This window comes from Crinia signifera, chromosome 1 (genome assembly GCF_055691185.1).
Source record: "Crinia signifera chromosome 1, ASM5569118v1, whole genome shotgun sequence".
Classification (NCBI taxonomy): Eukaryota; Metazoa; Chordata; class Amphibia; order Anura; family Myobatrachidae; genus Crinia; species Crinia signifera.
This window is the reverse complement of record NC_139217.1, coordinates 88,312,470-88,335,052: the sequence shown is the minus strand read 5'-3', so window position 1 is coordinate 88,335,052 and position 22,583 is coordinate 88,312,470. Positions and strand designations below refer to the sequence as shown.

At 41.2% G+C, this 22,583-nt stretch overlaps 1 protein-coding gene across 11 annotated transcripts in view; it reads left to right on the top strand.

The window, feature by feature from the left end:
* The window catches only part of PCM1 (pericentriolar material 1), a 108,909-nt gene that overhangs the window by 71,697 nt on the left and 14,629 nt on the right, over positions 1–22,583 (top strand). For 8 of the 11 annotated variants that reach the window (XM_083169484.1, XM_083169443.1, XM_083169468.1 and 5 more), the window contains 13 exons: positions 164–360; positions 1,157–1,331; positions 2,772–3,121; positions 3,748–3,903; positions 4,420–4,592; positions 4,676–4,807; positions 5,915–6,035; positions 6,166–6,297; positions 8,091–8,206; positions 12,281–12,415; positions 12,960–13,148; positions 17,807–17,869; positions 20,463–20,589. In XM_083169484.1, the coding sequence (XP_083025610.1) occupies positions 164–360; positions 1,157–1,331; positions 2,772–3,121; positions 3,748–3,903; positions 4,420–4,592; positions 4,676–4,807; positions 5,915–6,035; positions 6,166–6,297; positions 8,091–8,206; positions 12,281–12,415; positions 12,960–13,148; positions 17,807–17,869; positions 20,463–20,589 (2,066 nt within the window). The remainder of the gene's footprint in view (positions 1–163; positions 361–1,156; positions 1,332–2,771; positions 3,122–3,747; positions 3,904–4,419; positions 4,593–4,675; positions 4,808–5,914; positions 6,036–6,165; positions 6,298–8,090; positions 8,207–12,280; positions 12,416–12,959; positions 13,149–17,806; positions 17,870–20,462; positions 20,590–22,583) is intronic. The other 3 variants (XM_083169476.1, XM_083169502.1, XM_083169521.1) reach the window with 3 other exon arrangements.

The following is a 22,583-nucleotide window of genomic DNA, read 5'->3' as shown; positions in this document are numbered from 1 at the left end:
ATTATTTTAATGGGGTTTTTTTTTTTTTTTTTTTTTTTTTTTAAACACTACAATTGTTTTTGTATAATTTTTTATTTTTCTTTGTTTTGTGTTTTTAACTGATCAAATCCTCAATTTTCAAAATGTTGACCAATGTAAGGCCTCCGTTTCTTTACATGTACAGGCTGAAGCAGATGTTAAATGATGTTATGCACCAGCAGCAAGAGCACCAGCAGCGGAACGGCCAGGAGCGAAAGGATAGAGACAGCAATGTTCCGCCTCCTCCATCCCCCAATATGTTTAATAATTTCAGTTTCCTCCCTCCACCCATGAACATTTTCAGCATGCCTACATTTGGAAGTATGCCTAATATGGTACCAGGTATGTATCATGCTCTTATTGATTTAATCCCTTTTATTAAGTTATTAAGGTTATGTGTGGTTATTTCCTTCAAATTAACTGCACTTTCCTTACTAAAGACAGGGTAACTGGTACTAGGTTCTAATTTATTAATTTCCACTGAACTCCTCTTTTATTACAGTCATTGTGCAGTATTCAATGCCGGTGCGAGGGGGTTAAACTGCGAGGATCACCGAAAACCATTGATCCTCGCAGTTTAACCCCCGCGCCGGCCACTCGCACTATGCAACGTTCCGGGGGAATCCTCGCAGTCACAGAACTGCGAGGATTCCCCTAAACTGCGAGAGCCGCGGCTAGTGCAGCAAACTCAATGTAATTAGCCTCGGCTCTCGCAGCTTTTGGAGGCACATTCTCAAATTCCCCCTCGCTCAAAAAACGGAGCGAGGGGGAATTTGCGAATGAGGGGTGTCAGTTGAATACTGACAGGGTGAGCGGTGACTGCGAGCAAAAAGTCCTGCTCGAAGTCACCGCTCGCCCACGGCATTGAATATATGCCATTATCTGAGGTATAAAACCAATCTAAATAGTTTCCTTGTGGGCTGTGAGCATGTACAGTCACTTCTGTAATCTCCTTCTGTATATGAATCAGAGATAGAACTCTGGTGAATAAAATGGAACTGCTTAAAAATGCAAGAATTACTTCACAAATGTGTATTTCATGTTTATTTCCTTTTTGAAATAAATGTAGTAATTCTCTTAAATCTATAAACTAAACCATTTTGTTTTTTTTGTTCCCATCAATGTGGTTTTACTGTAGGTATGAATTTCAACCCAGTCTTTCAGGCTGGGATTGGAGACTTCACCCATAATTCTGTTCCTCAGCCTGACATACCCCTGCAGTCCCATGATCCAAACACTTCAGGAAAAACGGAGTACATGGCATTTCCAAAGCCTTTTGAAAGCAATTCATCAAATACAACAGAGAAGCAGAGGCACGTTTGTCACTACTTAAATTAATGTCACTGTAAATCAGACAAAATGTCAATATTCCCATAAACAGACAGAAAATGTTATGGTATAACCTGGAATAAATGAATTTAGAGGCATTGCCAACTTTTGAACTATCCTTTCATTCACAGCCTATGACAAAGGGTAGTGTGTAATTATGGGGTTTATCCAGCCGTGTCCATTCTTTTAATAATCATGGAGGGTTTTGTTATTTTCCGCTTCCCGTTAAACATTTTATGTTGTGTAGTTGACTGAAAGTATATGTTAAAATCTGGGATTGAGGGCTTAAAACTCTAAAGTTGACTGATTACACCAAACAGTCAGTTATATGGGGTTGGGATCATTTGGTCGACAGTCATTAGGTCAACATGGGTCTAGGTCAGTGGTTCCCAACCCTGGTCCTCAAGTACCCCCAACAGTGCATGTTTTCCAGGTCACCCAGCAGGTGCACTCATTATTCAGGCACATTTGAAAAGATCCACAGGTGGAGCTAATTATGTCACTTGTGATTCTGTGTGGAGATCTGGGAAACATGCACTGTTGGGGGTACTTGAGGACCAGGGTTGGGAACCACTGGTCTAGGTCGACATGGGAAAAGGTGGAAAGGTTGTTTGTTCCACAGGTCATTAGTTCGACAATGTCTAGGTTGACAGTGAAAAGGTCGATATGGGGTTTTTCACTGTTTTTTTACCTGAAAGTCGACATGGACACTTTGGGCACGGTGCCTCGCTACACTCTGCACACTATTTTATTCTCCCACCACGCCCTAGTGGATGGTAGGGCGTGAAATACTGCCTGTCGGCACATGTCAGCTCAAAAAACAGTGAAAAACCCCATGTCGACCTTTTGACTGTCAACCTAGACACAGTTGAACTAATGACCTGTCGAACTAACGACCTTTCGCCCTTTTCCCATGTCGACCTAGTCCCATGTCGACCTAATGATGTCGACCATCATGCTGTAGACCAAATGACCGCATCCCGTTATATGGGGAGTCTAATTTTGTGATTAGCAACTAATTTCCATATCATATTGAAAGTCTATTATGAAAAGTTTTATAACTGGACTTTTTATCTTTATAAAAACACCTGATTCTTTGGTGGCTGTAATGTTTTCGATGTTGCAGTTTTATTAGTTCATTTTGTTTTCTTGTTACACTAGTAAACTCTTACAGAAAGCTATTAAACACTTACTACAAAAGCCTTAGCAGTGAAGATTCCTGAATTGTTGTGTCCCTGGAATGGGATGACACATATAGTTCTGCTAGTTGTGAACAAATTGGCTGGTGACAGGAATTATATTTTGTGGGTTGATATAATGTATCATTTAAATACAACCCCGACATCAAGTGTAGCAACATTGTATGTTACATGCCTGGTTATCAGTAAATTAAAATGCTAATTGTGTTGTCATTTCCTCTCCAGGAACTCTCCTAAAGCAGATGGTGAAGGGGAGCGTAGTAGAAGTGTGTGGTTACAAAACCAAAATAAAGACCAAGGGAAAAAGTCCTCAGTCCCAGATGCTGGGCATTCAGGTCTGGGCGGTTCCCTGAAGAAGTCGGAGGAAGCACACAGAGTAGAACAGTTTGATGAAGAGTCCATCGAAAGTCTGAGCAGTATGCCCGATCCAATGGATCCAACAACGGTTACTAAAATGTTCAAATCTCGAAAATCATCAGCCCAAGCCAGCCTGGCATCTAAAGACAAAACCCCTAAAACAAAGAATAAGAAAAGGAAAATTTCCCATCAGAAAAACAGAGGATTAAAAAACCTTGGTAAATATTCTTATGCACCTTAATCTTGAAGAGCGATGTTCATTTTAACATGTTATATTAAAATCCCAAAAATACAGTTACTGTATTGTTATTGAATTTAGTTCAACACAATGCCCATCTGCACACACAGCCATAAATGGTAGGGTGAGGGAAAACTGATTTTAGCAGGTACAATGTTCCGATCTGGAATGGCACAAGGCGTCACTTGTGTTGATTTGATTCCTTCGTGTTAGCTGTGTAGTCTCAGTCCTGCATGACGTACAGATGTAACCACGCTCATCGGACCTCCGCCATGTATTAAGTGTGACATGCTTGGTGAAAGGCGCCCACCGCACTCATGTATCGATGTCGCACCCGTGACTCATTGATGCTGCATTAACGGCGCCTGGCTTTTGAGACTTGCGGTGCCAAATGGGATGTAGTGGTACTACAGAAGCCTCAATGGCTGCATCGGTAGTTTGTGACATACCAAATAATTTGTGTATTTGAAAGGTACTTAAGGTAAGCACGTTACACATCAGACACACATTTCAAAATAATTTGCTAATTACCATATATAGTGGGTCAAATCTGTCACTGAATGTGCTAGGAATAATTAGTGATCAATGACTGGTATGTATTTCCAGATCTTCACGCCAGTGTCACCAGCAATGCTGAAAGTAACGCCCGCAGCAGCAGCAGCAAGCATGCACAGACCGAGGAAACAGATGGAGGAATTCCCATCAATATTCAGCACATTCAAAGACTTAAAAAAGACACCAGAGCTGCTGACATCTCCTCAGGTAAATTATGCTCTGTAGTATCTCCAATGTATTCCTAAAACGCATAGTGTTTCTTTAGTGCTGGTATCTTTTGGGGAACTTTTGTTTCTCTAGCACTTTCTTGTACATTTGTGTTTTTGAAACAGTTTGTGGCTTACTGATCATTTCTAAAGGTGCCCACAGACGCATCAATTATCGAATGCGTTTTGTACTTTTTAAGCACAAATTGCATCTTATGTACAATTATCGGGTGGTGTTTATGGGCTTGTGCGATGCGATGCGCGTTCCCGGGAGCCCAATATTGTATGTCTAAAAAAGTACGTGCTGCACGTACTTTTTAGACTACATCTGAAATTTAACATTACAAACATGGGTTCATCACATGCATCCAAGTGCACATCTCATAGCAAGCTGGAAGAAAAATTGTATAGAACCATTGTACAGACAAAAACGCATAGCACAGTACAATTGTAGCGTCTGTGGGCACCTTAAGAGAACCAGTCTGCTCTATAATGTTTTTCTTTTTTTTTTCCTTAGAGGCTGGCAGTGACTTCTCTGTTTTTGAAGCAATGCGTGATACCATTTACTCCGAAGTTGCTACTCTCATTTCACAAAATGAGTGCCGCCCACATTTCCTTATCGAGCTCTTCCATGAGCTACAGCTTCTGAATACAGATTACCTAAGACAGAAAGCCCTGTTTGCTTTACAGGTAAAAGCTTTTCTGCATAGATTGAATAGGTTGTTATGGTTTTCTTTTGATCGTTATTAAATTAGCATTACATTCTCTGGCAGGATATTGTGACCAGACGTGTAACTGAAAGTACAGATAACAAACAGGACTGTTCCAAGCCTCAAGAGTTGGCTGGATGGATGTCTTCGACCTCTGAACTTACACCAAGTGAAAGCCTGGCTACAACCGATGATGTATGTAATACTTTCATTTCTGCCTAGTTAGCCGTTCTAATGGAAATGTAGCCCTTAGAACACAGGCTATTTTCACAAACACGCATTAATGTAGTCGCTTTTACCATGAAACCAGAGACCTGCCCCTCTGGCTTTGTAGTTTGAGTGCATACTACATTTTTTTCTAGTTTCCATGTATTCTTCAACAAAAGTATTGATACTTTATAGACATTAGGGGTACATTTACTAAAGCTTCTAAAAAAGTGATGCTGCCCATAGCAACCAAAAATAATAGAATCTGATTGGTTGCTATGGGCGACATCGCCTTCATCACCTTTTTTTTTAGAAGCTTGAGTACATTTACACAATGAGTAATGTGTAATCAGCAGGTGCCACTACGTGTAGGACCGGGTCCTCACTGGCAGGGGCTAACTATCAGCCGGTTGTAGACCTTGAAAAAGTAAAAGTAAAAAAAAAAAACTGGAGCTCCTAGAGTGGGTGACCGGCTTTCCCCAGTGGCGTAACAATAGCTCCGCAGGCTTGGAGGCGCTAGGCAAGTTGGGGAGTTGCGGGGTCTGCGAAAGCTATTGATGTTCCACTAATGGGGCTGCCACCGCATCTTTTGCTGCCGGTACGCTGGGACCAGCAGAGTTTCCTGTCTGCAGTCCCTGTGCTACTCCTTTCTATTATAAATACCCCTCGCAAAATGGCCACCCCCTCACAGCAGACTGTTATTAAGGATGTTAGAGGAGGCGGCAACCTCCTCTTGCATCCTAAATAATGGTCTACTGTAAGGCAGCAGCCATTTTTCTAATTACATTTTAACAGGTGGCGTGCCAGAACCGCAGACAGGAGCAGATTTTAGTTACGCTACTAGCTCTCCCGGTCACATTTCTAGAACGGGTCTATGGGGGAGGTATAGAGGAGGAGCCAGTTACACACTAAAAAAATGTAAAGTGCCTGCCTCCACTAATCACCCATCTATACCTCATCGTTAAGACTCCCAGCGTACCCTATGAATGAACGAGAAACATGTTCTTTCTATAGATATGAATATAATTGTATATAGATTGCTTAGACCTGTCTGCCTTTAATATGCTGACTATTCAGTATGCTGTACTATTTTAGGAAATGTTTGCAAAAAACTCTGTTGGCCCAGTTTGCAATGAAGATGAGCAGAATGATGCAGACAACATTAGCACTTTATCAACATCTTCCAATTTTGAGCCCTTTGCAACCGATGACCTCGGTGAGTTGAATCTTTTTTCATGAGTGCAGTTTCTAGTGCACAGGTCCTGTTGAGCATTAGTTTATGTAACATGGCGCGTTTCCATACTGGGGAGAATTTCATTTCAAGCATGTTGTTCCTCTATTTACAGGTAAGACTGTGATTCATTTTGATCTAACATTGGCAAAAATGAGAGAATATGAATGCATGAAACTGGAGTCTGAAAATAAATTATCTGCTGACTGTTGCAATAACCTTAATAATGCGGCTACTAACGTAGAAGGTAATTTCTAATCCCATAATATTGTTGCTTACAACTGCCGAGATGGTAAGCACCTTATATTAACCGTGCGTATTTGTGGATGTGAGTAACAAAACAAATCTTTTTTTTAGTTTCCACCTTGTTTTTCTTTGAACATTTTGCTTTTAGCTAAACTTCATGTAATAATAAGATATTATTAAACTTTTAAAAAAATTACGTTTTAGTGGGGGTATATTAACCCCTTGAGTGGTACGCCCAGAGATTTTCCGGGCTCAGCTGCGCTGCCGCAGCGGGCTGTCCCGGAAAATCTCCGGGCATACCACTAATATACAATAGGTGCGCGCCAGTGGTGTCCAGGTGTGCACCACTGACGCAGCACCTCTAGAGCCCATCCCCCGCCCCAAACCTGCAGTCCCCCACGTCCCCTTCATCACCTTTGCTCCGGCGATCGGAACGCCGGAGCTCCCCTGACCTGCCCGCCAGCCACCCGTCACTCATTTTAAAGTGACGTCGGCGGCAGGCTCGGGTATGCTCGGCTCGGGGGGGGACTCGGGAGCGATCAGGCACCCGAGTCCTCCCGAGCCGCCGCGAACATCCCCCAGCCTGCCACCGACGTCACTGTTGAATGTGACAGGCGGCTGGCTAAGACAGCGGGGGCAGCAGAGGTGAGGGGGGGCTTCCAACTTCCTGTGGTGGGTTTTGCTGGGGCAGGACAAACCTTCCCTGGTAGGTTTGTCCTGCCCCAGCAAAACCCACCACTCAAGGGGTTAATTCATAAGGCCTGCCTGTATCCAGTATCCACTACAGTATACAGAACTGGTAACAGTACTAGCATCACAGTTCTGAGCAGTCTGGTTGTGGTATAACGTATTGACGCTGTCTAGATCGACCATGTTATGGTCGTCTACCCTTAGTTGAACACGTCTATTTAAACTCCTAAAGATAGTCGACCGCATCTAGATCTGCAGTAAAGTTAGACCGATGGGACCGTGGTCGACCAGAGTTTTTTCATGTTGTTTTTGGTGGCTATGTTGACTTAGGTCGACGTGGACACTGTATAAGTTCACAGTGTCCTCTTGCATGGCTCGCTGTGCTCGCCATGCTTCGGGCACGGTTATAATCTAACTCTATGTCCACTTGGATAGTTATGTATGAACCAAGTCAACATGAAAAACTCATGTTCACCATGTGACTGGCAACTTAATGTTTGTATCCAACTTCCGTTACTGTCTATCTAGATGCGGTCAACTATCTTTAGGCATCTAACTATACGCGTTCGAGTATACGAGGTCGACCACATGGTCAAGCTAGAGCTCGTACTTCCGTTGACTGGATACCTTACCCTTTTACTGACTGAATTTTTTTATTGCTGAAGAAAAGGCTTTCGGGAATATATTCAAAATATAAATGTAAGCCATATCTTCTTTTATTGCCAGTAAACTGGAATGATGCGCATGTACTCGAGAGATGTGGGAGGGGTGTAATAATTACTAAAGTTAAATTCTGATGGGGGTGCCCATTACCTTGCAGTAGAAGCTGCAGTAGCTCCTCTCAACCCAGCACATACTACAGTGTGCCAGGCTGCAGTGTGGCCAGTGAGGTGCTTAAAGTGCTGCTGCTATTCTTTTTAAAGGGTTTTTTATACTAAGGTTGCATGGCCACGCCTACCGTGATTAGGCCATGTCCCCTGAAAAGTACCTGGGCCCAGCCAGTGTCTCTACTGCCCTGTGTGTGCTTGTGGTGTTTGTAGCGTTTGATCTTTTTCTTGGGAGTGTCAGGGTTAATACATGTTTCCAATTGTGCCTTTTTATTAGACATGGGCGAGAAACGCAGTGATGATGGTTCTGCAGTACCCTGTCCACGTATTGATACACAGCAGCTAGACCGGCAGATAAAGGCCATTATGAAGGAAGTCATCCCATTTTTGAAGGTGAGAAAAGTATTTTGGTTTGTGAGTTGTGTGGTGGTAACTCTAACCATTGTTTTTAACTCTGGTCCTGCCTTCATGTTTTGTGTAAAAACATTGGAAAATGACTGACCTAATAAAACAGAAGAATTCACGTGAACATGACAAGAAATCCTGAAACATCAAATTGTTTGGTGCTTGAGAATTGGAGTTAAAACTCCCTGTATTATTGGGTGGTTAACTGGTGTTCAGCATTATATAATGTGTACAAAATTATACCTACTTGATACAAATTTGTGCAAAATAACATTTAATAGTTTGTTACCTCCAGTCATAATTGCAGAACTGGGCAGCTGCAAAGTATTTTGCATATCAATAGCTTCACTGTAGCGAAGATGTTTTTTACATTTTAGAAAAGTTTTAATGTTCTGAACAAATGAGTTGTGCTTACTCCAAAGCAGGGAAATGGCAAAATATATACAGGTTATATTAATTGCAAAAAAATGTATACTTGACATTAATACATGCTGAAGGCAGTGTACTGAAGAGTGCCAGACTATCTCTCTGTTATATCTTCTTCTGCAGCAGATTACACTGTTAGGTTATTGGTGAGTCTCGAAGTCTGAGTGACTGACAATTTGATAGACTTGCTTTCTGGTTTGCTCAGTTCACAGGTATGACAACTTTTGTTTGTGGGAGCACACTAGGCCTGATTCAGCAAGGCAAGCTCTGAAACGCTGCATGGCCAAATAACCGCCACAAACACATCTCCTTGCATGCTTCAGAAGGGGAGAGAAATTATTAGATGGTTGCCGACCATCGAAATAAGTTAGTCTGACCTATCTTTTATTTCCTTTGGTGTCCGCAAGAGAGCGGGCAGGCGCTGATATGCGCCTTCAGCCGCCCGCCTCTGGCAGGAATCGGTACACCAGCGTTCCCAGGCTGAAAACGCTGACTGTTCCCACTAATGATGCCCCCCCCTTGGCACTTTCCTTCTTATTTGATGCCGGCATCCCCACTCTCTCATTCTGCATCCTATATCGACCAGGAAAGACGCGTGAACAGCAGAAGTAGGAGTACCCATAAGACACAGGTTACTGCTTACCTATTCATTTTTCCTTGGTACATAGTCATGCACTGCATTGATACTCAACTGGTATTAATGTGTGTAGAAGATGCAAGCTAGTTGTACGATTGTTGTACAATCCTGTACATAACTGTAACTCTCTCCTATGGGATTAATGGTTTACTTTTTGTTGGTACACTCCCATAAAACTGCTTAAATTTGTACGAAGCTTGACATTGCGATTATATGTGTCAAAGAGGCGTATTAGTAGCATGAACACTCAACAAAACTCCTCATTGTGATCTATTTCGTACTGACTGGGTACAACTGTAGGCAAAGCTGTTTTAGTGTTTAAGACCATACGTTTTTAGCCTTCAATTGCGCATTCGGGTGCAAGCCACGTTTTAAGTTTGTGATAATTTGCGGGCACATGTGAATTATCCACAAGGACATTTCAGTTCTTAGCTCTATTCGTTTAACTCCTTTTCTACAATTTGACCATACCTGGCAACAAAGTGTCAATGCAATCCATGATTGTAAACTGCTCCCACAATATGGGTGGCGGAATACGCACCGTACTTGTACGGCCCATACCACACTTAACATTCCTAATTTCTTCTGATCTTAGAAGCTAAGCAGTGTTGGGTTGGACTAGTACTTGGATAAGAGACCATCAGGGAGTACTGAATATATGGCTCGCCCCCACACCGGCCTAAACCACAACTGGATGAGGGTTACAACACAATAACATATGATTCAGAAGCCTTTACACAACTTTTCCGATATGGAAAGTATATAGGAGCAATGATGGTCTTTTTATTAAAAATGGAATTTAGCTCTGAAGCCCTATCCCTACATTGGTGTTATAATATACACTATATGGAAGAAAGTCATTGGACACCCTGGTTTAACTCTGAAATAATGGAATCTTCCTGTGAATATGGACTCTTACTACATGTATAAATATGGAGCAAGCGTCGTAGCAGATCATTTGCTGATAAAATGACGGACAGGAACCGCACTCGGTTATCATGGTCGAGCTGCAGCTCACAAGCCTCTGATCACAAAAACCAATACACGACAGAGACTTTGTTGGTGTAAGGAGCGGAAAAACTGGATGGTGGAGCAATGGAAACAAGTCCTATGGAGCGATGAATCACGCTTCACATTGTTTCGATCAGATGGGAGAGTGTGGATCTGGCGATTGCCTGGAAAACAGCTGTTACTCAAATGTGTAGTGCCAACAGTAAAATTTGGAGGTGGAGGCATCATGTTCTGGGGTTGTTTCTGCTGGCATGGCGTGACAGGTGCATGGGAACATGACATCGCGACCTACCGAGATATTCTGGATAACTTCATGTTACCTGCGTTGTGGCGTTTCTATGGGAACGACGATTGTGTGTTCCAGGATGACAATGCCGCAGTGTCACGTTTCGAGGGCTATGGAGTGGTATGATGAAAATCGTGTCACCCAACTATCGTGGCCTGCGCAAAGCCCTGATTTGAACCCCATAGAACATCTGTGGGACGAACTTGAGTGCAGGTTGCGGTCGCCTCTCCCTTCTACACTACCACAGTTGGTGACTGTACTGCAGGAGGAATGGCACAATATCCCACTATGTGTGCTACACGAACTTGTGGAAAGTTTACCACGACGAGTAGCTGCTGTTATTTCTGCAAAAGGTGGACCTACCCCATATTGATTTTAAATAAACGCATGGTTTCCGTTGACATGTGGTGTCCAATGACTTTCTTCCATATAGTGTACATCATACACAAATCACTTCAGAGATGAGCCATCCATCAAGCAAATTGTAGCAATCTGCTACTAATTATTGCTAAAAAATTAATTTTTGCAACCTTTCATATTTCTGTATTGGAACTCATGGAAGCTTTTAAGGAATATCTATTAAAATAATGTTTTTAAATAGTCATTGCACCTTAAAGTAAGATATCTCAGATGGTGTCCTCCCAAAAAGTTATTTTTCTAATGTATACCTGTTATACATAACTTAAATGTATAAGCTGTGGTAGAATCTCTCTAAACCACCATGAATAGTGTAGTTTACCTTCATCTAGAAGATAATAGCTTCTGATTGGCTGTGAGCAACATTCCATTTTCAATAGAACTTAAATCTTTGTAAATTTACCCCTGAGAGTGCTGTACTCCTATGGTTATTACAGAGGTACTAAGGCACAAAAAGTTGTTTCAGAACCCATTATGGATATCATTGTCAAGAGTCCAGAGAATTGGTGCTACAAAGTTGTTGTTTTTTTAAGTACGTCCTGAGCATGTTTTTAACATTATGATGTGCAATAATGTTGTACAGAAATAGTTAGGACTTAGGAAGGGTATTCCCCTTTGAAACTTGATTTAAAGTAAAAAAATTTAAGAGAAGATCATTAGCTAATGTGCTCCTCAATATTAAGGTATAATAATGCAAAAAAAATTCTAGTATTTTTGGTGTGTTTTTTAATAATCCGGGATTGAATACCCCCCTTGGTGGTACATTCATTGTAAGACTGAGTTTTGCTGTACCCTCCTCCATCATTCAATGTCTTTCCTGTACCCAATACCTGAACATACTTGAGAAACTAATATTAAAAATTGTATAAAAGTACATACAAGACTAAGCTGGTAGTTTCTCTGAGTTCTCCTAACATCAGAGAAGGTGGTCCTTAACGCTGCTCTAGTGCTGTATGCGGCAGCTGCCATATTTAATGGCAGGCTTCCACAGATCAGCCGGTCTGATGTTGGTGTATTTGCAACTGGATGTTGAAATCCTCTTTTCAGCTTCTGTTGTGAAATATGCCAAAATAAAACTGATAGATGTGATACATGGGGGCTGCATTTTTTACATTCTTACACACCCCTGTCACCTGTTTCGAAGATAATCTGTGCTGGAGAACTTGGAGAAACTAAAACAGGTAAGAATTGTACCCAAGTTTAATTTTAACTGGTTTACCTTGTGCAAAATGGTAAAGTCTGTGGAACCTTTTGTTTGAAGCTGGTATTGTCTGTGTCTTTGCAGGAACACATGGAGGAAGTGTGCTCTGCTCATTTACTAACCTCTATCAGGCGGATGGTCCTCACGCTAACCCAGCAAAATGATGAGAGCAAGGAATTTGTCAAATTCTTCCACAAGCAGCTGGGCAGCATCCTACAGGTATATTTTATTCCTGCATCCCAAAAATGCTCCTACTTGTAACCAGTTTTGCAATGCTAAAGATTTTCAGCATACATGTACATTCATAAAAAAAAAACTCTACTTAGTGAATTTCACTGTTAAAATTCAGCCTTAAATGTAATGTTTTTTCTATTGAATATCGATTACCCTTGTAAGCTATGATTTGGGCCCCTTTCTCATGTTTTAATATATGGGTACGACTATATGACTCAAACTTTTAGAAGTCAGTGTTTATTACATGTTAGTTTCAAAGGAGTCAAGAGGTCTCAAATAATGCTGGAATCCTAATAGTGAATTATCAGGACTAATTGTAAATCTGGTTCTCCTAAGAGTGTAGTATGAATAGCACGTTGCAATTAGCATTACCTCCTTTTTTATTCTTTAAACTTCAATATTGATACGGACAATTAAAATGAGACCGCGTTTGGCCCTCATAGACCTTATTGTAGACATCAGATAATACTGTTTTGTTTTTTTATACATATCCTATTCATTGATCATTTTATAATTTTCCGTTTTGCAGGATTCCCTGGCAAAGTTTAGCAATAGAAAGTTGAAGGACTGCGGAGAAGATCTTCTTGTTGACATATCAGAAGTCCTGTTCAATGAGTTGGCGTTCTTCAGGCTGATGCAGGACATGGACAATACCAGTACAGTGCAAGGCAGAAGTCGACCAAAGTCTGAGGATGATTTGCAGTCCTTCACCAAAGAGGTTGATAACATAATATAATCATATATTTCAAGAGATTACTTGTATATTGTAAATTAAATTTTACTTGAGTTTTTATAATATGTGTGGTTTTGTTTTCTGTTAAGGCATTAATACACGAATAATATTGTATTATTCAATGTTCTCTCCTTTTCCACATGGGTACAACTTCACATGACATTATTAAATTGAATAGTTGGCTGTGCTCAGGAGTTTTTATATTTGTGTAACTCCTTAAGTAACCCACTGTTACTAAACCTGTTGCTTGGCTGAACCAGTACACTGAAGTGGTACCCATACATGTATTTAATATCACCACCAGTCTCCTTTGTCCTTTGCTGAAGTCTAGGAGCAGCATCAGCTCTTTTTTAGGCACTGCATCACCTCTTTTGCTTTGATGGTGGCTGGATGTTTACTTTGGATCAACCGTGATGAATTGTGAAGAAGTCTTTGCCTTAGGAAGCTGTTGTGAACAGAGGATAGTGAGGGATGCTTTAGAACAATGTTTAGTTATCCTGCATCTTTCCTCCTTTATCGTACGGGACTTCAACATCCCAAACGATATCCACACACAATCCTCTAGCTCTAAACGTCTTAGCCTCACATCATCATTTGTTCTCTCCAAATGGACCGCCTCACCCTCCCATATGAATGGGCATTCGCTTGATTTGGTCTTCACAAATCTTTGTCTCTCATGCCATGAACAAGCCATTTGGCTCTACAGTGCCTTCCCTACTTCTGCTCTGGACTCGTGCTCCACTGGTGCCAATTCACCCTCACAGACTTCAACCCCAGCATTCCAAAATTCACCAGATGTCTGCTAAAGTTTTCACAAACTGCTGAGTAAGTGGAGAAAATGTATGTTCTCATCCTACCCTTTCCCTGTCTAAACAGAGCCTCATCTCCTCCCAGTTCTCAAACCCCCTCTCCTTGCTAAAATTGACTCCATACATCAGGACATCACGTCCCACCAGACCCTCACCAGCCTTCCCACGCCTTTTTTCGGTCCATACCGTCCCATCCATCTATCGAACTGTGACTATTTCCCCCTCATATCTAGAGATTAAGTCATTGCACTCATCTGGTCCCCTCCACCTTCTCCGCTACCCCTTTCCTTTTTTTATTTGACTATTCTCTTCTTTCCCACCTCCTCCAACTCTCCCTCTCATCAGGTATTGTTCTCTGTGCCTTCAAGCAGGCCCTTGTCTCCCCCATTCTTAATAAACCTACTCTTGATCTGAACACTCTCTCCAACTAACGACCAATCTGTTGCCTACCTTTTGCCTGTTTTCTTTCTTTTCTTTTGTTTATGTGCTTCATAATGCACTGCAGAACACTTGTGTTGTCATATAAATAAAGAAGTATAAGAATAAGTATTGAGCTCTTAACAGTGCGTATTTTCCATCTCTTCTTAAGAATCTTTGCAGCAGTGTTGGTTTTGTCCAATGTTTTAATCATTATTGAATGCACATAGAGCTCTTAACAGTGCGTATTTTCCATCTCTTCTTAAGAATCTTTGCAGCAGTGTTGGTTTTGTCCAATGTTTTAATCATTATTGAATGCACATAGCCTCTATCTGAGTATAGGAAGTATTTGTATTAACTACAGTTACACAATCCTGTAACAGTATGACAAGGAACTTTCCAATTTAACTTTTTTATTTGTACGTTTTTTTTCTCCTTTTTGGGAATTCTAGTTTTATCATAATTCTATTAATTTTTAAGACCCCACAAACTCTATGGAGGTTAGTTCTGTGAATTGCTGGCAATGGTGAAGTAAATATCGATTTTAATCTGGCAATGGTGAAGATAATAATAAGTTAATCAAGAGACGATCGAGAAATAAAGGCTGAAGAAAAGAGCTTAGAGAAACTACAACAAAATATTCATATTTGGTCTTTAGTGGAGTCCTGATGTATAGTAGAGATTGGAAGCCCCTAAGTACTTTAAAACAGAGATATAGGATGAATGGTAGCTCAAAAGAGAGGTAGGGAGAAGAGATGGTATCTTGTGGGTAGGAGAGATGAGCTAATGATGGAAGCAGATGGTGTCTGTGTAGAGAGGACAATATCTTGACTGGGGCTGCCTCTTCTAGTACTGTTTTATAAGTGAAGAGGCTATTATTAAAGCAGAACAGAGTACAAATAGTAACGATTGGGTCAAGTGAAACTGATAAAGGGAGTTGAGTCAAGGCCATTGTTGCGTACACGTTTGGATGGGCAGCGGGGCAGATTGTTAGCTGAAGGAAAGTAGGTCTTCAGAGATCACGAGATGGGGTTTGAGAAACTAGAAATGGTACTTGGAGTGTCCATAATGTTGGGTGAGATATGTCTACTGAGATAGTGAATAGACTTGGGATATTGAATAAGATATGGAAACGAAGAATTAAAATAGCCATTCTGAGCTCTAGTTGTGAGAGGAGCCATATGGTATAGACTTCTGAGTAGGAGATTGGGGCGAGGTTCAGGGAAGTGTACTACAGTACCCTGGCAGTCTCTGGATATTAGAATTGGTGTTTGGGACCCACCAAAGGAGGGAGCTGGAGGAATGTTTGTAAGTTTTTTACTATGTGATGTGGGTGTAGTGCTTAAAGAAGTGGAGAGACCTTCCTAGACCCCAGAAAAGTGAAGGGGGTGTCAAAGGGTTTTGTACAGTGTCCAAACATTTTAACCTCAGATTAAACATTTTTCCCTACCATATCTCATAATCTGTGGTGTGAATGGAAAAATTACTTTGCATTGCGAATTTGTGGAGAAAATTGCAACTTATATATAATAATATATATAATTACATGCCGGCGAAAGTGAAATGGTGTGCTCCTGCAACATACATGTGTTCATAAAGGTATACATTATGGGTAGAGGAGCACCAATTAAATCCTTTTCAAAATGTCTTGCCGGAAGAAAATAACAGTTTGTGAATAGAATCATAATCGGCTGCTCTACTGGAGCTAATAGTATGAGAAGCAATGCGGATGTTAGGAAGGTCCCTAAATCTACAGTATCTTATCATCAATTATTAGAAGAAAGGTAATTGCAGGAATGCACTGTGCCCTGGAAGCCCCCCGAAACTGCAAACAAGGGACCAGAGGGAGCTACGAAAGAACAAGATTTGTCCCATGCATAGCATTGCACTCGATGGCCACTAATTTCACATCTTGATTGGGAGTCCCATGCACTTGGATAGTATGGGCGCACAGCTGCTCATAAACCTCTAATCTCAAAGAGAATGCACCCCAGCATGTACGATGGTGTGAAGCATGCAAAGACTGGACCGTGGATCAATGGCGTTAAGTGTTAGGGAGTGATACATCATGATTTACTTTTAAGGTCAAACACAAGTATTGCTAGGAGAAAGAATGCTGCCAGAGTGTACAGTATCTACAGTAAAGCATGGAGTTGGTGGCGTTCTGCTGTGGGGCTGTTTCAGCTGGTCTGGCCTAGGTCCACTAAGTGCAGTGAATGGTCAGGTTAACTATTAGAAATATATAGATGTTCTTAATCATTCTGTTCTCCCTATTTTTCGGCACTTCTACAAAACAGCAAATGCTTTTTATTAGGACGACAATGCCACCTGTTATATTTACAGGGCGATGCTGGACTGGTATAGTGAAAATGTGATAACCCAATATCACCAATGCCAGCTCGAGTCCAGATTTTGACCCCACTGCTTACACCTCTCTCTCCTTCACTCCATGTCATGATATGTTAATAAATAAATATTGTCACATCCATCCCTACCTCTCTTACATGACACAAGGGATTACAGCCCCCTGTAAGGTTACCTCACTCATTTCCTGCTTCTGTGAGCCATCTGAAAAGGTACTTTTGGGTGCACCTTGATACTCATGCTGTATTGAAAAGATCATTTAAAATAATGTTCTCCATTAACAGAAGGAAGAATGCATCTATATTGTTTATATTCTACAAAGTTTTGAAAAACCATTTGTAGTATTATTTTACATAATGTGCTATAATACAGTAAGCTGATCAAGTTATATTTGTGTTTATGTAGTGTAAAGTCCTTCACCTCACAGAATATGTTGCTACCCTTTTAAACCAAATAAAGTTTTGGCTGCATTATTGTCTTCAATAGATGCGTGTAGTACAAATGCTACATGGAATGATGCACTGTTAGCATGCTTTTTTATTTTTAAATCTATTTATGAAGCTTTTCTTTAGTTAACACATGCCTATGGTTATGTATGTGTATAGATAGGCTTTCATACTATCCCTTTTAACCGAGACACGCTTTAATTATATAGGTTATGTAGCTGCTTAAAACGTTGTAAAATGCAGGTTTGTGTATTTCAATAGTGTCCCATTTTAATGGGATAGTGTGTGAAGCCTACATATATGTATACATCATTATTTTACAGAAAAATCGTATATGGGCTTTTAAAACGGAAATAATTAACTAGCTTTAATGCCATGTATCTCATCCCGTCTGACCACATGCTAAATGGATCAGTTCTAAAATATGTCTAATTACTTGGGTGAGTGTTATAAAGGGGTGCATGACAACCCTCACTAAATGCTGCGAAGACCCATGTGTTCATTATACATTGTACAGTTATTATAGTAACATTATGGGTTACATTAACGCCTTGCATTTGTTATATTATGCCTATATATGAACTTCATTGTGGTTACTTCCTTTTAGGCACAGAAAATGTTTGTGGGAGAAGAAAACTCAGACCCTCGAGAGATTGATGATGAAGACAAGGTATATATGCTTTTACATGTCCGTTCCAGTCTAAAGGTACCCATAGACGGTCCGTTCCCGGACCGTCCGTTTTGTACTATGCGATGCGCGCTCCCGCGCATCACATAGTACGGTACAGAAAGTATGTGCTGCACATACTTTTTGTACTAGCTAAACATCGTATCGGATCGCAGTGCATGCACTAGGCATGCGATCCGATACGATGCATGCTAATTAAGACCCAAACGGATCCGTTTAACGGACCGTGTATGGGCACCTTAACACTTGTATGGACTGATGGGATTACATTTTGTTTGGGACAAATCTTTTTTTTTTTCTCTTTTAAAATTGATTTATTTGTAAATATTGAATGCTTTCCGTGATTCAATATTTTTATTACTTTAGCACTTTGGTAAATAAAATAAAAAACTGCCTTTTACTGTGAGTTTTTATATGCACATATATAAATGCTTTGTGAAAGCCAACATCATTTGTATGCACACAAAAACAAAGACATACAGGTGATACGTCACTAGGTTCTACAGGTCTCCTGCTATTTAGTTGGAGCCTGGCTTTCACAAAGAGTGAAAGTCTATAGAAGACACATATGGTTGATGTGAGGAACAGGTAGAACCTGAAATTTTGACACAGGTCCCAGAAGCTTAGAGTATGATCACTCACAGATCACAGCTGGCTATACTCCTTTCAACCCACACTCTCGACTCGGGTTATTACCAGGTCGTTACGTCGCCAATGCGGGTTGGGGTGCGGTGTGAAAGTGCAACCCTGGATTAAGCAACCTGGCATTTCACCACTGGTCACGACCATGGTTGAAGCGGCTCTGACCCAGGTTGTAGTGCTATGGAGGAGGCAGCACTGTCAGCTCCAAGTACAGCCTCCCCCCACAATGACATGCTGCCCCGCCCTCATGGGCCACCAACAATCCATCCATAAGCCAAGGAGCTTACAGGCCGCTAATGCCAAGTTGCTCCTGGGATGGACCCTTGTCATAATCCCGTGTGCGCCCTGGCATTTGCAGTCTGAAAGGGGCATTAGACAGTTCGTGTCACAGAAAAATACAAATTGAAATAGTAATTGTGCTAGAATATGGGGGGGGGGGTGACAATGTATAGCTGTATGGGTGCTGGATGAGGTTCCGACAGTTAGTATCCCGACAGTATCCCAACTGCTGGTGCTCCGACAGGGGGGATCCCGGTACACAGGGGCTATTCTCCCTTGTGGCGAGCCTGCAAGGGGCTTCTTTGCGCTCACCCCACTGTCGGAGCCCTATACCAAACCCAGCTGGATATATCAAAATATATTTTATTTAACACAAAATAAGCTATAGGAAATCAATTTAAAAATAATAATAAAAATCCTTTAAAACATCCAATATTCGTATCTACTTTTTAGGTTATATATAAATGGAGATGAAGGAACCAGATACCTGTAAATACTGAGAATATGTTGAAATACAGTGCTGGATGCTTTTGACTTGATTGTTGAGTTTTTGGTTATAAATCGTTCAGCAGCTGCAGTTAAACAGACTTATATTGATCCAAATAGCTTTCCCTGTGTAGTGTAGAAAGGGAAGGCACCTATGGAGCAGAGTACCAGATGTGATGGTTGAGTGTAGTCCATGCTGCTTTGCTGATTGGCAGCATACGTACACTACTCTGCCAGAAATTGCGGGTAGTAGGTGTAGCCGGTGCTACAGAGTTACCACCCGGTGTTTCTGTGCGTTGCTGGTGGTCCTTGGATGCTCTGGGGGTTACCATGGAAGCAGTGATACATGTGATGGTGTGATGAATGGTTCGCTTTCTGTCCAGCAGTGTTTAATGATGCGAGCGTTTGTGATGGATCCATAGCGATGGTGTATCGGGGGGCTTTGCACCAATGTGTTTCAGCGACGTCACCCGGCCCCCGCTCTGTACATGAAGTCAAATTGTACTGCATGTACAGACGATAAAGAACACCGTGGCCGACTTGTGGGAATGCACTCGGGTATATGTGTGAAGCAGTGATCAGGGAGGAGAAGTGGCCTATGGCAACCAGTCGGCTGCTCTGTTTAATTTAATATTCTGCAAATTATAGATGTTGCTTCAGTGCTGTTGTTTACCATTGGCCACTTCTTCCCTGGCTCACTTCTCCCTTATCACTGCTTCATACATCTACCCCCGTTACCTATATTGGTCATACAGTACACACTAGATGATTGTACAAACTATATTGCTGAAAAGGGCCAAAATGAGCAATATAGTTTGTAATATCACTTTCAGTGTGTAGGGGCTTTAGTAGGGGAAATGTACTTTTTATGTTTGGCTCTTAACATAAATCCTTTTCATGGATTTATTTTTTAATTGTAAAGTTAATTAATTTGCTAGAATTCGGATATAATTCCGTGCTAGACTTTGGACCTCTTGATTTTCAGCTTTTCTTTAGCTGCAGCGTCATCTATAGGACTGGAGATGTACAAATGATAGTGCGCAGCTTATAGAACTGATAGCCATGAATTAGCATGCTGCCTGCTGGTCCAAACTGAACTGCTTTGTTTCTAGCTCTGTGTAATGTTTGTGTCTATGCTGGTTTTAATATCTACCATTATTTATATTAGGACAAGGATGAAACCGAGACTGCTGCAAAAATACAAAATAAAAATATTAATGTGTCTGATGTCCAAAGTGGGAGATCTGACATTTCAGAGGAAGAGGACGGGAATGAAAATGTACCTGTGTCTTTCAGTATGTATTTTGATGTTTTCTATGTATAGTCCTAATGTCTGGGTGCGGTTGGCTCAAACGTGTAACATCTCTTGTCTTAATAAGTATGCGTGTTCCAGCACACCCAGTGGGGCAGATGTATTGATATTGCATTTACGTTTTCAAAATAACTGGTCCTGCGTCTCCTGCATAATGAGTAGAAGCCGGCACAAGTTGCGGCTGAATGTATTAGCCCCCTCTTTGCTGATAAGGAGAGCCGTTCTTTCCAGCATCGACTGTTCTCCTTATCGGCGCCCCAGGCAGCACTGCACATGCGCCCCCCAGCCGCCTCACTGGGCATGCGCTTTAGCACAGCATGGTCCCATCAGCAGGGTTAGCGTTGCCTTTGCAGTGGGGATAGGACAACGCTTGCCCCAGCCGCTAATTGCCTGGGGGATTGAAGGGGACAGCCCTGCCGAGCGTTATTAGCCGGGCTGTCCCTAGCGCATGTTAGGTGCTCTGTTGATACATTAAAAAACTGTAATCCCCCCCAGTTAACCATCATTAAGTGCAGCATACAGTATGCACTTAACGCTGGGGAATACATCTGCTCCAATATCTGATGTGAACCTTGCTAGGATTACAACAATGCTATTTCCATAAAAAATGGCAAGAAACAAAAGTTCAATGTGAAATTGCTCATGTTCTTAAAAGAAAAGTTGCACTTAATGTATTTTTCTGTGAATTTCCTCTAGATCACAGGTTCTCAAACTCGGTCCTCAGGACCCCACACGGTACATGTTTTGCAGGTCTCCTCACAGAATCAAGTGACAAATTAGCTCCACCTGTGGATCTTTTAAAATGTGTCGGTGAGTAATGAATGCACCTGTGCACCAGCCAAGTAAGCTGGAAAACGTGAACTGTGTGGGGTCCTGAGGACCGAGTTTGAGAACCACTGCTCTAGATTCCTTTCTCAACAACAAGTAGTTGTGTATTGCTCTGTAAAGCCAATGTTAAAAGGAAATACTCTTGTTTTAACTCCTAGAGTAAAATGGTATTTAACAATATGCAGGTGTTGTCCCCCTTCTAGTAGACATTAGGCTGTTGGTTGCTTGTACAAACCATTCCTTGCTAAATGCATTGCTTTATCATTCCGGCCTCCCTTTTGTGTTCCACCAAATCCTTTAATTGATTACGTAGTGATATACTACTATGTTCTGTCCATTGCGAACCGTTTTATTACCAGAGAGAAATGTCTAGCATGACAGTGCTCAGGATATCCATGTTTAGAGAAGGAAACCAGAAAGTTGTATGTAATTGCTTGAAAGTTAGTCACTTGGAATTATTTAAGCTGTGTTGCGGGCCTGGCTCAACCAAGTGGCTTTGAGGTAGCATTTATCAGGTATATTCTATTATATTATAGGTACACAGTATGCTGATTGGTTGCCATAAGCTTTTTTTTTTTTTTTTTATTCATCTTTATTCAGTTTTCACAAAAAGAAGTTACAAAAAAAAAAAACATAAAACATTTCAACATACAACATAGAGAAGACATTGCATGCAAAAACCTTAGAAACCCATTAACAACCCTTTAACTACCCACCCGGCCCGGTTTAATCCCTCACTGACTGCAACCTTCACGAACACTTCCATTGCTGAAGGAGAGTCCAGCCTTGTACCCCCTCCAATTTCATGGTAACAAAAGTAGTAGTTAGGGTACGGCAAAGCAGCAATTATACAAAACATCTCTAAAGCGAACCGCAAGTGTGCTCAATATAATCCAAAACAGAAGAAGAAAAAAAACAAAAGATGTTGTGAAAAACACACCAAAACTACCTAAGGGGGCAGAATTATATTCCACTGCCTGTGTCATTAAAAAGTGTTTTAACCGAAATAATACATTAAAGCTCTAAACAGTATAGCTTGCTTAGGTGCAAAAATTTTTCTTAAAGTGCTGACGTGCATACTTGTGTCAAAAAATCACAACGAAAAAAAAAGGCAGAGCTCAAGCAAAACAACAAAAGAACAGAAAGAGC